The sequence below is a fragment of the Vicugna pacos genome, chromosome 4, assembly GCF_048564905.1.
Source record: "Vicugna pacos chromosome 4, VicPac4, whole genome shotgun sequence".
Lineage (NCBI taxonomy): Eukaryota > Metazoa > Chordata > Mammalia > Artiodactyla > Camelidae > Vicugna > Vicugna pacos.
Genome location: NC_132990.1, coordinates 36122037 through 36136403, shown reverse-complemented (window position 1 = coordinate 36136403; position 14367 = coordinate 36122037). Strand labels below are relative to the sequence as shown.

The 14367-nt window shown below is 34.0% G+C and overlaps 1 protein-coding gene across 2 annotated transcripts in view; it reads right to left on the bottom strand.

Moving 5' to 3' along the window:
* The window catches only part of ZNG1A (Zn regulated GTPase metalloprotein activator 1A), a 38479-nt gene extending 25706 nt beyond the window's left edge, over positions 1-12773 (bottom strand). The window contains exons 1-5 of one of the 2 annotated variants that reach the window (XM_006217180.4): positions 12516-12773; positions 9431-9517; positions 7473-7569; positions 6278-6369; positions 600-659 (exon numbers count right to left, since the gene is read on the bottom strand). In XM_006217180.4, coding sequence (XP_006217242.1) covers positions 600-659; positions 6278-6369; positions 7473-7569; positions 9431-9517; positions 12516-12669 — 490 coding nt within the window. In that variant the 5' untranslated portion in view covers positions 12670-12773. Of the gene's footprint in view, positions 1-599; positions 660-6277; positions 6370-7472; positions 7570-9430; positions 9518-12396; positions 12472-12515 lie in introns of those variants that run through there. The other variant, XM_015250320.3, reaches the window with a different exon arrangement.
* Positions 12774-14367: the final 1594 nt, after the last annotated feature.

Here is a 14367-nt window from a genome sequence, read left to right as displayed (position 1 = left end):
TGAGGCCTACCTTCAGTAATTCTTAAATTTCACTCCTTAGTCTATGAAAGACAGGGTTTAAAGAAAGGTGAAGAATTGGGGGGCGGGGGGAGGAGAGTGTTGCAGGGGACATATTTGCCTAATTCAGAAAGTTTCTAATATGTCTTAAATGAAGTCTATGAATAAAATTTCCCCAAAGTGTTAAGGTAAAGAAACTAAAGGGTGGGGGACTTTGCTTAATTCTTATCTTCAAGGGAAAATAAAAGCAGAAATATGAACTTCATGCTATATATGTTACTTAGAATAAAAAGCTCTAACATACACTTAAGTACATAAATTAAACAACAGAGAATATAGGAAATCTACATAGTATTTTAAAAGGAAAACTTTACTGGGAGCACTAAATTGGGAGTTGAGAGTAAGACTGACAATCTAGTTCTACCACTATTTGGGGCTTTAGAATCTGTATGAACAAAGACTTACTTTATCATAAAACTAAACAAGTTTTTAAAAAAAAAATCAATGCAAGGAATTAAAATTACAATGTGACCAAAAAATGATCTTAACCACAACTTTAACACTTTACTCGAAAATAAAAAAAATTCCATTTCTAAACTTACCATCAAGATAAATATCAACCCCTAATTCAGCATCAACCCAAAACATAGAAGCTACAGCACCTGAAAATATATATGATAATATTCAGCAAGTAAAAACATTTCTTCAAACTAAGAAGCACAATTCTATTTATAATGTTTTGATTTGCCCCAATGGAATAGGCAAACACATATATGAATTAAAAATGGATTTTCAACCTTCTTAAGGAAATTACAGTCATAGAACCATTTACTACTTATACCATTTCTTCCCCTCTTACTTTCAAAAAAAAAAAAAACCCAACAACTTTAATTATATACAAACCCAACATCAAACTTTCTCCAATGCCATAATTTACCAATAAATTTTATCAAAAAATTTGGGCAGAATGGCTGTGTGCACATAGGTTTTATTTTTATCTTCTCTCCCTTGAATAATCATACAGGTCACAAATAATCATCAAAACAAAACATAGATAAATCCAAAATCACTTGGCCAAAAAATTTAAGTTTACTTCTAAGTTTTACAGAAGAAAAAGAACAAAAAGTAAAATTATACACCCCATGGCCTTATTAATAAATTCTTACACTATTTACTAGTACTGATATAAAATCTGGAAAAAATTTTAGTCGAGAGAAATAATAAATAAAAAATTAAAACTTGCTTTTGACAGAAACTGGTTTACTATCAAACCACACATCCTGATTAGTATGCCACAACACTAGAAAAAGAAAACTGACAGCAAAGAAAGAATTTGATTTTTTCAAAGCATCACAGGTCCAGTTAGTGACAGAGCTGTCTAAAAGAATGAGTACTAGGTTAAAAACAAGGATAACTGAACTCATTCCAATGTCTAAAACTGTCTACCTACCCTGACGAGATGTGGTCCCCCAAGCATCACTCTGTGTCAACAATGAAATACCTGTCAGCTGTTTACAGTGATTACTCATGCAGGATATAGCAAGGGCCACAAGATCTAATGGCTTCCTGATACTTATTGATTTTTTCCCAAAAACTTAATAGTTTTCCAATTTGACTGAAATAGGATTTGTGAGTAACAGGGGCTGAATCAATGCCTGTCCTTTTCAAGGAAATTACTTTACCATGACAATTATTTAGCTTAGAACCAGAGAATGTCAGTCTCCTAAACAGGAAACAACTGAATTGCCAATAAGAATTTTCTTCACCTACCTGGCTAACAACATGATTTTAATTAATGAAGGAGAAAAAGTAAGTCTGTTATGAATATGATTAGTCAAAAAAAATAGGTCATTTTTTAAAAGTATTAACCTTTTTCACTCAGTAAAATTCCTAACATTGGACATATCTCATTTTTTAAATTCATTTATTTCTATTCAGATAGTTTGTAAGTCCTATAGTAAACATCTGCCTGGGATTGAGCTGAACTGTAAGACTGTACTAGGGCTTTTACTCTAATCTGATGTGTACTTCTAGTATCATACTTACTAGGCTACACAAGAAAGAATTATTTAAAATTTGGATGTAGGTGTTTAACAGGAGAAGTAAAAACGAGAGAATGAAGTCAGTGGTTCTAAGCCCAGGGTGATTTTTTTCCCCAGGGAATATCTGGCAACACTTGGAGAAATTTTCGGCAGTCTCAACAATTGAAATGCTACTAGCATGTAGTAGGTAGAAGCCAGGGATACTGTTAAACATCCTACACTGCACAAGACACAATTATCCAGCCCAAAATGTCGTTTGCACCAAGGTTAAGAAATCCTGAGCTAAATTATAGAATCTCCCTTCTTCAAAACCTAATAAAACAAAAAATAAAAATACACAAAATAAAATTTTGAAAGCCAAATTTTATCAGCAGCAATCAAATGTACAACCTCCTGCTATAAATTTTGGGTGACAGTAAAAATAAAAAACAGAAAGTTCTATGTTACTTATGTAGTTCTTAATTCTATCCCCATCCCAACAAGAGGTTATAGGGAAATAGTTTACATAATCCTAACATTTATCTGACACAGCTCTCAAATGGTGAGAAGTAGAACTGAGGGAGAAATAAGCAATACAGGGAAAAGTCAACAAGAAAACTTCAAGGGTGAAATTATCTAACTATCTCCACATTTTCAGGGGGAGGGGATCACTTTCTAGGACTCAGCACAAACTGAAAAGAGAGGTCTGAAGCTCAAGGATGGCCCTGCAAAAAGAATGGGAAATCTATTCACGAGTAGTTTGAGCAAATCCTGGAGGGGAACACTTGGTATTTTAAGAGAGCAGAGCCTAAAAATCACATTGCCCATCTGGCTCTCTCAGTCACCCCTTTTCTCTTTGCTTCCCCATCCCTGCTCCCAGCAATACCCAGCTTTCAAACTGAGGCTCAAGAGACACACACATTCATGTAAGATGGGTAGAGTATTTACAAGATTCATCAACACCACATCTAAGTAGGTAGAAATTCTCTGAGCCTCCTACATCAACCACAAACATGCTGGAAAAACTATGCTCAGGTACTACAGCTTAGGAGAAATAAAAACAAGCAAAAAGGGGGGGGAGAAAATACTGAACAAATGAATGGAGCATAATACCAATGGCAAAGGACCTGTTCTGGAAGGAGACATAATCCAAGAAACCAAAAAATATTCCTAAGGGCTTCTCTGTAATAAGGAAAAAAAACCCACAATCTTAATTAAAAGCAAGCTCTAAAGCAAAATAAAGCCGAATAACATGAGAAGATAGTTTGTGGTACTAAAGAAATAAACTTAGGGCCAATATACCATTATTTAATCAATTAATTCATTTAAAACATCAACAAACATTAGTGCAAACAGAATTACCATCAAAAAGGAAGATTTGAGATGATTACAATAAATGCAGAGGCAAAAGATAAACCAAAACATTAGAAGATAACAGATACCAAGAGCAAAGAAAATTCAACATAAGAAAAATTGGTGTCATAAAGGAGAGGACCCAATAATTTGACAGAAAAATTCTTCATGATAATAAAAAAGGAAAATGTCCCTAATGAAGAACTAAACCTACAGACTAAAGATTGTAATCCAGGAAAACATGATTATGAATGACACCTCGATGTATCTTGGTTATATTATGGAACTTTAAAAATAAAGAAAAAATCTTTCACGCATTTTGGATGAAAAAGCAAGTCGCTTTCAAGAAGGTAGAAAAAAGTCAGACTTTTCTACAGTAACACTCACTGCTGCAATATAATAAAATGACCACAAAGTTCTAATGAAAATGTTCTCTAAATATATTACCTCCTGCCAAGTTGTTTTTCAAGAATGAAAACCACAGGCAGACATTTTCAAACATTAAAGGAAACAACAGCACTGAAACTCAAAAAATGCAGCACTCACAAATCCTTCTTGATGAAATGAAAAGAGAAAATACTAGACAAGAAAATCCAGCCAATCAAAAATACTAAGAGACCATGAAGCAACATTTTCAAGGTTCTGAGGGAAAAAAGTTGTGACATAGAAATTTTATACCTAGTGAAGTAATCCGTCAAGTATAAAAGACAAAAGACAAGTATTTGCAAGAAATGAAGTATGCAAGATCTCAGGGAATACAGCACTGGAAGCTTCAAAAGATTATCTGACTAAAAAATTCAGTCAATCAAGAGACAGATCAGCTCAGGAATGGAGAAGCCAGAGTGCTGGTAATGAGCACTGAAACAGTTAAAGATAGAACTAAACAAAGTATAACAGAATGTAAATGTTAGAAACCTTAACAATATATCAAAGGATACTATCAACCAAAGCTAGATGGGAGAAGGTGGAAGTATATTAATTCCCTCATCCTTTATGCCAGAGAGTCAACAGATACTACTTTTACAATTGAAATGTGTAGTTTAAAAAAATAACTTGCCCTAATTGTTTATGTTCTTTGTAGTCTTTTCCTTTTTTTTTTTTAACTCATATCTTTTGCAGTGAAGCATTAATCTGATATTCAGCAATCCCTTCACATCTTTCAAGTTCTCTTCTTTGAGGTTCAAGTAAAACTAAATTAATAATTATTAAGAATAGCACAAAGAATGTGATCCCATCTTTATAAAATTACTTCTGCATATTTACACAGCTCTCAGAAGCACATAGAGCAGGGCTTCCCAAACTTACATCTAAGAATCACCTGGGGGCCCTTATTAAAACAGACTCTTAGAGATTCCAATTCAGTATATCTGAGGTGAGGCCCAAGAATCTGTATTTTTCACAAGCTCCCAGCTGAGGCTGACACTGTCATTACACAGACCACAGCAAGTAGCCCTGGCACAGAGAAATCACTGGAATGAAATTTACCTGCCCGTATTTATATACCTGCCTGAGATACAGGGCAACTTTTCTTTAACTTTCCTCTTTGTATTTCCTTCGGTATTAATTATTTTAACAATGAATGTTTCATTTTTACCCGAACAATAAAAATTATTGCTCTAAAGAAAAAAGAAACATTAACCTGTTTATACCTAACAGTTTGTACAAAAGTTTTCTCTGAGATTTTATTTAACTTTTTCTTCCTCTGAAAAGCTGAACTGTGTTTTATTAAATTCATGTACTCTCAAAGTTACAAGAATTTTTCTCAAGAAGCTACAATGAAAGAAACTGACATCTGCTATTTCAAAAAGAGGCACACAATGTATTTTCACATCTTACCAGACTTAAATTAATATTTAACACTAATGTAATAGTCCAAGACCTATCATCAGTCAGGCCTACTGAAAAAGTATGAAAATGTATGAAAAATCCATGCCTGCTGCAGGACCAAAAGAACCCAACTCAATCTTAATCTGAAAACATAAGGACTATGTTATTATGTAATACTTCAAAATACAGTAACAACTGATTGCATCTGAACCTTCAGTACACTCCAATATTTCTTTTAAACAATTACAATCCTTTCAACAAATTATTCCCAAATAGTACTTTAACATAGTTTATGGCACAATGCCACAGACCCAAATCAAAAAAAAAAGAAATACTGGTATGGGTCAGACTTACAAAACTAAATGTTTTGCAAACTAGGAATAAAAATGTTATCTAAACATTATTTGGGTAAGAAGGAAAAGAGAAACCCATTATTAGAAACAGACTTTGTATAGCTTTCAACAGGGAAGTTTAGATGTAACTCTATTCAGAGGTAAAAACTTCACAGATAATCATTATTAATTCCACACCAGACAAAAAGCCCAGTAAGCTTGATTTAATGCTGTACCTTATGACAGCATTTACAAATAAAATTATTTCAAGTTTAGTAGTAGAAAAACAAAATGTTAACAATCAATTTAAAGGAAGTAAGTGTTTCTGGGATTAAAGTCCAAAAGCCCTTAAATATTTCTAAATGACCCTCTAAAAGAGCCGAATTAAAAAGTAATCATAAATAAGATATCTGTAGAGTATAATCAATCAAATATATACTAGAAATAGAATGTTTCCTTTTCCCCTAAATTTTGTTATATTTCCCTAATATTTTCAACCACTTTTGTTCATATCAATCACCATAAATCAATCAATAGAATTTCAAATTCTATTAGCATGCTAAAAGTACCAAGTACTTGGATCATCATTCATCTGCCAAAGAAACATGACAACTCAGAACTTTTCCTCTTTTAAACAAAAAAAATAATTTTTTTAAATCTAAAGCTTTAATACTCATTTTAGATATTCTTCTATTACATTTATTTTTTAAGAACTACATTGTGGTTATTAATAATAACATTTCTTACCAGGATCTGCTAATCCAGTGGTCTCTAATAATATGTAATCAAATTTTCCCTTCTTCTGCATCAAATTCTCAATAGCCCTAAGGCCATTATCCCTGGAGAATACCAAAACATAATGTACAGTTGACTGCCTGAATATTTTAAAGTAACCATCACAAGCATTTTAAAACATATTCAGCAACTTGAGGCAAAAATATCTTTAGGCATGTGAAAATTTAACTGACTCCCAGGCTTCTAACAAAATGTCCATTCAGTATTTACTGGGGGATGGATGCATATATACTAACAGGTAAAAAGAAATCAAATATATAAAGAGTTATACTTTAATTCTATTAAAATTAAAAGTGGAGGGAATTTTAATCTACCTGACTAATGTAAGTCAGAATCTGTTATTTTTATAGCTTTATGAAAGAAAAAAAATCAATATAGAAAATAATGACAAAATTAATGAATTATATAGTAGCTTAATAAAACAGCTAAAGGGACACTACAATTAAGTCACTTTCAGTTCTGTCCTGAATTAGGGTAGCAGGCTTTAATTTTTCTTTTTTCTTAATAATATCAAAAGTGCAAGAACATACTTAATTTTAGTTGTTTAATAAAATCTGTTCTGTTTTAGCCTTGTTAATACATCTGACTCAGATACTTAAGACAGTAAATGATGTAGAAGAAACTTAATTCAATAGAAAATACAAAATCAACAGTACAGGTAATTTTCCTAATTCACTCATATTTGTGTCACTCCTTTTCTAAGAGCTGTTATATTGGGGAATTAAATAGACACTGTCCTTGGAAACAACCATAACTGGTGGAACATAATGTGAGGTTTTTCTCTTTTTTCATGGTCATTTATTTTTCTTTTTAGAGGTTAAATTCTTAGAAATAGTACCTATGACATTAAATTCAGAATAATCATTTTTAACATATGGGATTATTAATTAAGTAAACCCTGACATCAAAAACAATTAAAAAAAAAAAAAACCTCAATGAAAGGACCAAAGCATTAGAGCAGACAGAAAAACAAGACAGCAAGAAACACTTACAGAAAATGCATCCTAATAAGTCTATCTTGCATTTGAAAATACAGTGAAGCAAACTATGTAGATTCAGTTAAATTACACAAGACAGTCAAAGCCAGAAATACAACCGATCAACATTTACAGTAAACCAACAAGCACACAGTGAACACACTCCTCACTTTACGGAACAGCAGAGGCAACCGTTTCGAAGTTCTAGCCATTCTTCGTAGAGTTCTCCACCTTGGCTGACAGCTAAGGATTTCTCCACTGCACTTCCTAGAACAATCAACGAGAAGCTCTCTTTAGATTATGTCCACTAGCCAACCAAAAACAAAGATGAGGATACTCAATAATGGAGTGAATTTCAATGCAGAAAATACATTTTATAACTCTTATTCTTTCATGTAATTCAGGCTGTCTCAATATTTTAAACTATACTACTATAGATTATTTTAGCTTTTATTTCTTTAAGAGGATTTAAGCCTCTAAAGAGACAAATACAAAACTGATGAATTATATCTACTTCTTCTTAAGGCCTCTTACTAGCATGTTTCCATTTCCTAATAAAGTAGCTATTTTAAAGGCACTCTTTCTCATCCATGGCTGACTCTCTAGATAGACCAATGTTTTACATACTGGTTTTTACCTGCTTTTCATCCTCTTAAGGAATTGTCTTATCTATTTTTTTCTTTTCATTCTTCCTCTAAACTGTTTTTGTTTCTACTAAGCAAAGTGTTCAGTATTCTCAGGATGAGTAAAAAAAAAAAAACTTAGTTCATTTTGAGGAAGTTTGCTTGGGCAGGGTATCAATGTGCTCACTGAAAAATTAAATTTTAGTCAAATACACATATATTTCCTAGCAATGCTTACCTGAGAAAGAATAAAGAATATCTGAGGCTCTGAGATGCTTGTTATCAAATAAGAATGGTTTAAAAATCTCACTTTTCCTCCAATAAGGAAACATACCAAAGCCAGGAAAAGAGTTTTAAATGTCTGGTAAAGCAAATGGCCAAAAACAAAAAAACTGAATAAATTTTCACTCACATATATTTTTTGTTTATATTTCAGTTAGGCGATTATGATAGAGTTTTGAAAGGGGTTGCTACAGAATTCAGGCTGTAGAGAACATTAATATAACAATTAGTAATAATATAGTACTGCAAATGCTGTGAAGGACAGAACTGTAAAAATCGTCCAGAAAGAATGAAAAAAAGTAGTTAGAAATAACAATAAATGTAATCAATGTCCAATAGAAGATCAGTTAATAATAAGCTAGAATAAAAGACTATGATTAAAAAAATCTTAGGATTTTTTTTGTCTAACAGGACTCTTTAGCTTACTGAAACTCTCTTTAGTTTACTGAAACCAGAAATCAAGCTCAACTAACAGGCCTTCCCTCCTGTTCATAACCCTAGCTCCTTTAGTAATTTGCAAATGAAAAAAAAGGTAGACTTTAGGAAATACTCCAACAGAAATTACATTTTTTGGCTAAAAGTGACCTTTCATGAAAATTCACACTTAAGAAGAAAAATTTATAAAAGTAATCAAAGAATTGTGTCTAACACTACTGTATAATTTTTTTTAAACACAGTTCAACACTAAAGATAAAAAACTGGAATGTTAAATGCATGTATTTTCACAGATAAATGAAATTGCTTGTGGATGAAGACCACATGTTTTTTAAACCTTTAGTTTTAACTGCTTTGCAGAATAATAAACATTCAACAAGGTAAATTTATAAAAACTGAAGCATTTCGAATATTTTTCAAGAGTTGCAATTAAACAATAAAGACAGTACAAAAGCACCTTCTAGTTCCTGAAAGATTTTCTTTTATATGCTTAGATTTTTACTTCTGGAGTTATTTATTTTATGTAAAAATCTAATTTCATTCTGTTGGCATGAATTCCAAAGTTACACAAAATTAAATTTTATAGAAAATATCTGATTTTAGTATCTCAAATCTGTGTAAAACAAAATTTGACAGAAATGAATCTAATTTTTCCAAAACTATCCACAGCAATGTATTCACATTATAATATCTTGCATTTTCATTTTTCTATATGGAACATCAATCTGCCAGCTGAATTAACTGTCCTATAAACTCTCGCAGCACGGCACTTACTGAACTTTACTTACCTTCCCCAAATTCGTTTAAAATCACTGCTACTCTTTTATTATGTTGCTCTGTCAAAATATAGTTCAGAAGTGTTGTCTTCCCAGCACCTATAAAATATGTTTTAAATAACAAAATTCAAAGACTAATTTTAAAGGCCCAAAAAGACAGTCTTCATGCTGTTTAAAATTTGCATGATATTCAAATATTATTTAACAAGGTATAGAAGATTCTAGAGGAAAAGATTAAAGTACCCTTTGAAAACTATTAAAAATGCTCTATGTTAACATAAAATTTTATAAATACTCCAAGTGGGATCATACAGCTTTTTTTGACCTCATATGACAAAAATAATATGCCTTCTACAAAACTTACAATACAATTGAGATAGGGCATCTTAATTTTTTATTTAGTAAAGAATCATTGAAGTAATGGCTTCTAAGGAATGAAGTTCTCATGTAGTTTATAAAATATAAAATATTTAAATCCTTCACTTGATGACAATGCTTCTTAGCCAAAAATACATGGTTTACTTCCCAAAACCTTACATATAAAGATCTATCTTTTATTTCAACATCTATCACTAAAGAGACAAATTCTGACTGACTATATGGCTACTTTTAGTATGCTTAAAGCAATCTATAATATTGATTACACACACAAACACATAATGGAGAATGTATGTAGAAAATGTTAACAAAAGACATAATTATCAGTATTAAGAAAGAAAAATTCATAAAGCTACACTAACTCGATCCAGCAGGTGGCATATAAACCTAATGCATTCAGCTCAAGCAGAAGAAAAACACTAGTCTTGTGAACCATACATACCAAAGTTCATGGAGAAGAAAAGAAAGAAACCCTAACTGCCTGCACATAGTAGTGTAGTTCAATTGTATATGTCACTTATTTATCTGTTTTCCTGTTGGTGGGCATTTGGGTTGTTTCCAGTGTTTTGCTATTATAAATAGTGCTGGTAAGAACTTTTATAGGTAAACTTGTACCCTCTTCTGAAGTCCATTTAGAAATCTTACAAGATTTCTCAGATGCAACTAGGAGGGATTTACTGAAATAAGGTATTAACATCTTCAACTTTTTAAGGTCCAATTTTTTTAAAAACAACAGCTTTTAGGGATGGAAGGCTTGTGTTTAGAGTACTTTGGGAAGCTCAACAACACTAAAGTTTGACGTTCAGAATGGAAGGCACAGACCTTAAGGACACAGGGCAATGAAGAGATTCTTAAAAATGGTCCAAGTGTGAGACAGATGCCCTGAACATGAGTCCTGCACTAAGCGGTGGCAGTGAAAATGGAAAGGAAGGGGTGGACGTAAGAGACCTTCTAGTAGAATTACCAGGGCTTAACAATTAATCATATTATGAAGCAAAAGACTTCAAGACATAACTCAGTCATTCAAAAGTCTGCTGTGGACCAGATTTTATTCTGAGCCTTGATGAAAAGTGCACAAGACAAGGACAAATCGTCTCTACCTTCAGGAAGCTTAGAAATATTAACAGTAAGAAGAAAAGTATTCCTGGGGCCAAAACACTTGGCACCTTTTTGGAAGTAAAAGTAGTTCAATGTAGCTAGGCCACAGTTTCACAGGCTAAAGAGGTTGTCAAGAGCCAGACCATACAGGAACTTGTAATTCATGTTAAGGAATTTGAACTTTAACCCAAACAGAAACCACTGAAGGGTGTGACAGATTGACATTTATAAAGATCATTAAGGCTAAAATACAGAGGATATATTAAAGGGCAGCATGACTCAAGACTAGTTAGGAAGCTTTTAGAATAATCCAGATGTTTGAGATCACAGGAGCAGGAGGACTTGATGGGATGGTAACATGAAGTTTTTGGACATGTTGAGTTGGGTCATCAAAATAGAAACCACCTAGGTATGAAGAACGAACAGAGGAGGGAAAAAATTTTTAAAGAAGCCAGAGAAGTAGATGAAAATGTAATGGAAACCAAGGGAACAATGTTTCAAGAAAGAGAAAATGGTCAAGAATAAGCAATGAAACTAACCCCTAGATTAAGCAACAAAGATGCTGGCATTAGTTCTCACTCCTAAGCTTCAGACCATTAACTCAAAGCTCTTCTGATCTAGCAGTGAGCAGAATGAGGAAGAATGAGGGGCAAGTCTGAACCATACTATTTTGGACAAGGAATTTACTCAACTTCTCAGTAGAGCAGCCTCTGAATAACAGTAGGGAAACTCCTTTCTAAATAAATAAACTACTTTATAAAATTAACCCTGAGTAAAAATGAAAATAAACAGGCTACAAAGAAAAATTAAAAAAAGGAGGGGGATTTAACTCCCTTTAATTTAATTCCTATTTTTTATGTAAAAGGTTCTCGAGTGCACCAAGTTTGTATTTGCCTCTAGTAGCATTTAGGAATGGTATTACTTTCCCCAAATTGGTTCACTTAATTTTCATTTCTTAACTTTTCCCACACTTTTAATATAGTATTTATTCTAGCCCTTCTATTTAACTGTAAAGTTTTTAAATGATACTAGTCAAACTTTTCCAATAAAGTATTTCTAGTGTAAACGCATAAACTGTCTTTCAGTAAATTTTATCACGTTTTTAAAGCCATGAATCCCGTGAAGTCCTGAACGTCCTCAGTTTGAAAAATACAGTCTTGCAAGGCAGAGTAATTTTCATTCTTACTCATTCTCCTACCGTACTTTACAAACAGACCTCAAAAATAAATGTTGGAGACAAGAGTACTCGCAATAGTATTATTTCCATTTCAAGCAAGGTAGGTAAGCTTCAGAAATATAAGGTAACTTGTTAGAGGTCATATGGACAATTATGGGCAGGTTCGAGCGTCACACTGCAAAGCCACAATTAGTTTCAAAAAAGCTAGGCTAATTTTCAATCTCACTTCATAAATATGACCCTAACGCAGAGGGGTCTGGGCATCATTAATTAATCCCTGAGATGAAAAGCAACCCATACGGGGAGCAAGTGACCCAGCCCCTACCTCAGAGACATTTGCTGTCGGTCAGAAGGCCCCGATGCTTAAGGAGAAGATGCACCGTCAGCCCCCAAATCCCAGGACACCAGCGTTCACTGCATTTTCTAACCGGGATGGTTAGTTACCTAAATACCCGGTGATAATTGTGACTGGGATCTTAGCGCCGGGGTTAGAATTTTCCTCCTCCTCTCTTTGCTTCGCCTCAATGGGGACCAATTCAGGACAATCCTCCTCCGCCTGCTCCTCTTCCTCTTCGGCAGAGCCAACAGGCTGAAACATCCCGGCCAACAGCACGGCACACCTCTGCTTAAACTCAAAAGCCGGGATCCAGACGAGGACCTGCAGCGGCGAACTCACAGCACGCCGCGCGTATTTGACGTCATCATGCCGCGACGGGCGCCGCTTCTCGTTCCCGCCCCCGATTACCTGGGCTCCGGCTGAGGGACCGCCTCTCCTCTTAGACACGTAACCAGGGGAGGTGGGCATACCCCGGGGCTTGTTCTCCAAACCTGCTCAAAGCCGAGCGGTGTTGTTAAGGATCAGCCCTGACACCCTCACTGCGCCTGCAGCCTTAATAGCTAATGGCTGGCTGATGGTAGGACTGAGGCCTGGGTGGTTGGAACTTCTAGCGGATAGCCAGGCCTAAACAGCTCCCACAGGGAATAGACTTTACCAACTTAACGTTTCTTTTCTTTTTCTTTTTTTTTTTAAGGGGGAGGTGATTAGGTTTTATTCATTTATTTATTTCACTTTTTTAGAGGAGGTACTGGGGATTGAACTCAGGACCTCATGCATGCTAAGCATGCGCTCTACCACTTGAGCTATACTCTCACAGCTAACATTTCTTAGTATCACTTAAAGAATTTTTTTTTTAGTTCATAGGAGAAAGAGGGGGAAACTATAACACTACAAAGTTAATTGTAATTTTTCTACCTAAAACAGGGAAAGTTTTCTTTAAAAATTGGAGATTTCACACGTATACCCAAATTTTTACGATTTACATGCATTACTTTTATTTATTTTTCTTTCTCTTGTTTTATTTGGATTCAGGTACCCTGATTCATTTATTACATTCTTTGGTTTGTGACACTCATCAATAATCCTTGGATAGTCTGGATAAGGAATGTCACCTGCCAAATCAGTACACAAAGGATGTTGCAGACAGCCATCAAGCCATCAGCCTCTGCAGCCACCATCAACTGTGCACCCTGAGGAGATTCAGGATGGAGAAAAACAGGATACGGGCCCTAGATAGTTAAGGTGCATATCAAAGGAATTATTTCATTAAGTTCAGACTCTTGCATCTTCCCATATATAGAAAAGTGCTAAGTTCATTAACTTCAGATGTCTAGTTTTCTTTAATTAACAGTAATCTTTTGATATTCTGACTATATGGGTTTTGTTGCAAAAACTTCTATATATCCTGATTTCTCTTTACCTCTTTGGAACAGTCCCTCAAAGCTATCTGAGTGTCTGCTCCAAGGCTTAACTCCTCAGTATGCCACTGAATAACACATAATTCTCAACTATCAGCTTGTGCATTGTTTTCAGTTGACAATAGACCTCCTTTATATTTATATATATATTTATGTATTTTACAATAAACTCCTTTGACCTCACCCGTAACCCAAGAACATTCCCAATAAGTTTCACCTAGTCATGTGTCTGTCTCCTATTCTAACCTTCTGCTTCTCCCTAAGATAGTAGCCACTATCATGAATAGGTTATAGATGATTTATCATTCCCTCTTTTCAGTTCTGTCACATATGTATGTACTTAATATGTTGTTTAATTCTGTTTGTCTTTGAATTTCATAAAAAGAATAGCATATAATATATACTCTCCTAGGGTTAGCTAATTTTCTGACTCCACTGTTGTATTATATTGTTATGTGACTGTGCAGGAATTTATTTAGCCATTTCCTGTCAATTGTTTCCAGGTTTTGCTCTTATGACCAACACTGAGTGACCTTCAGCA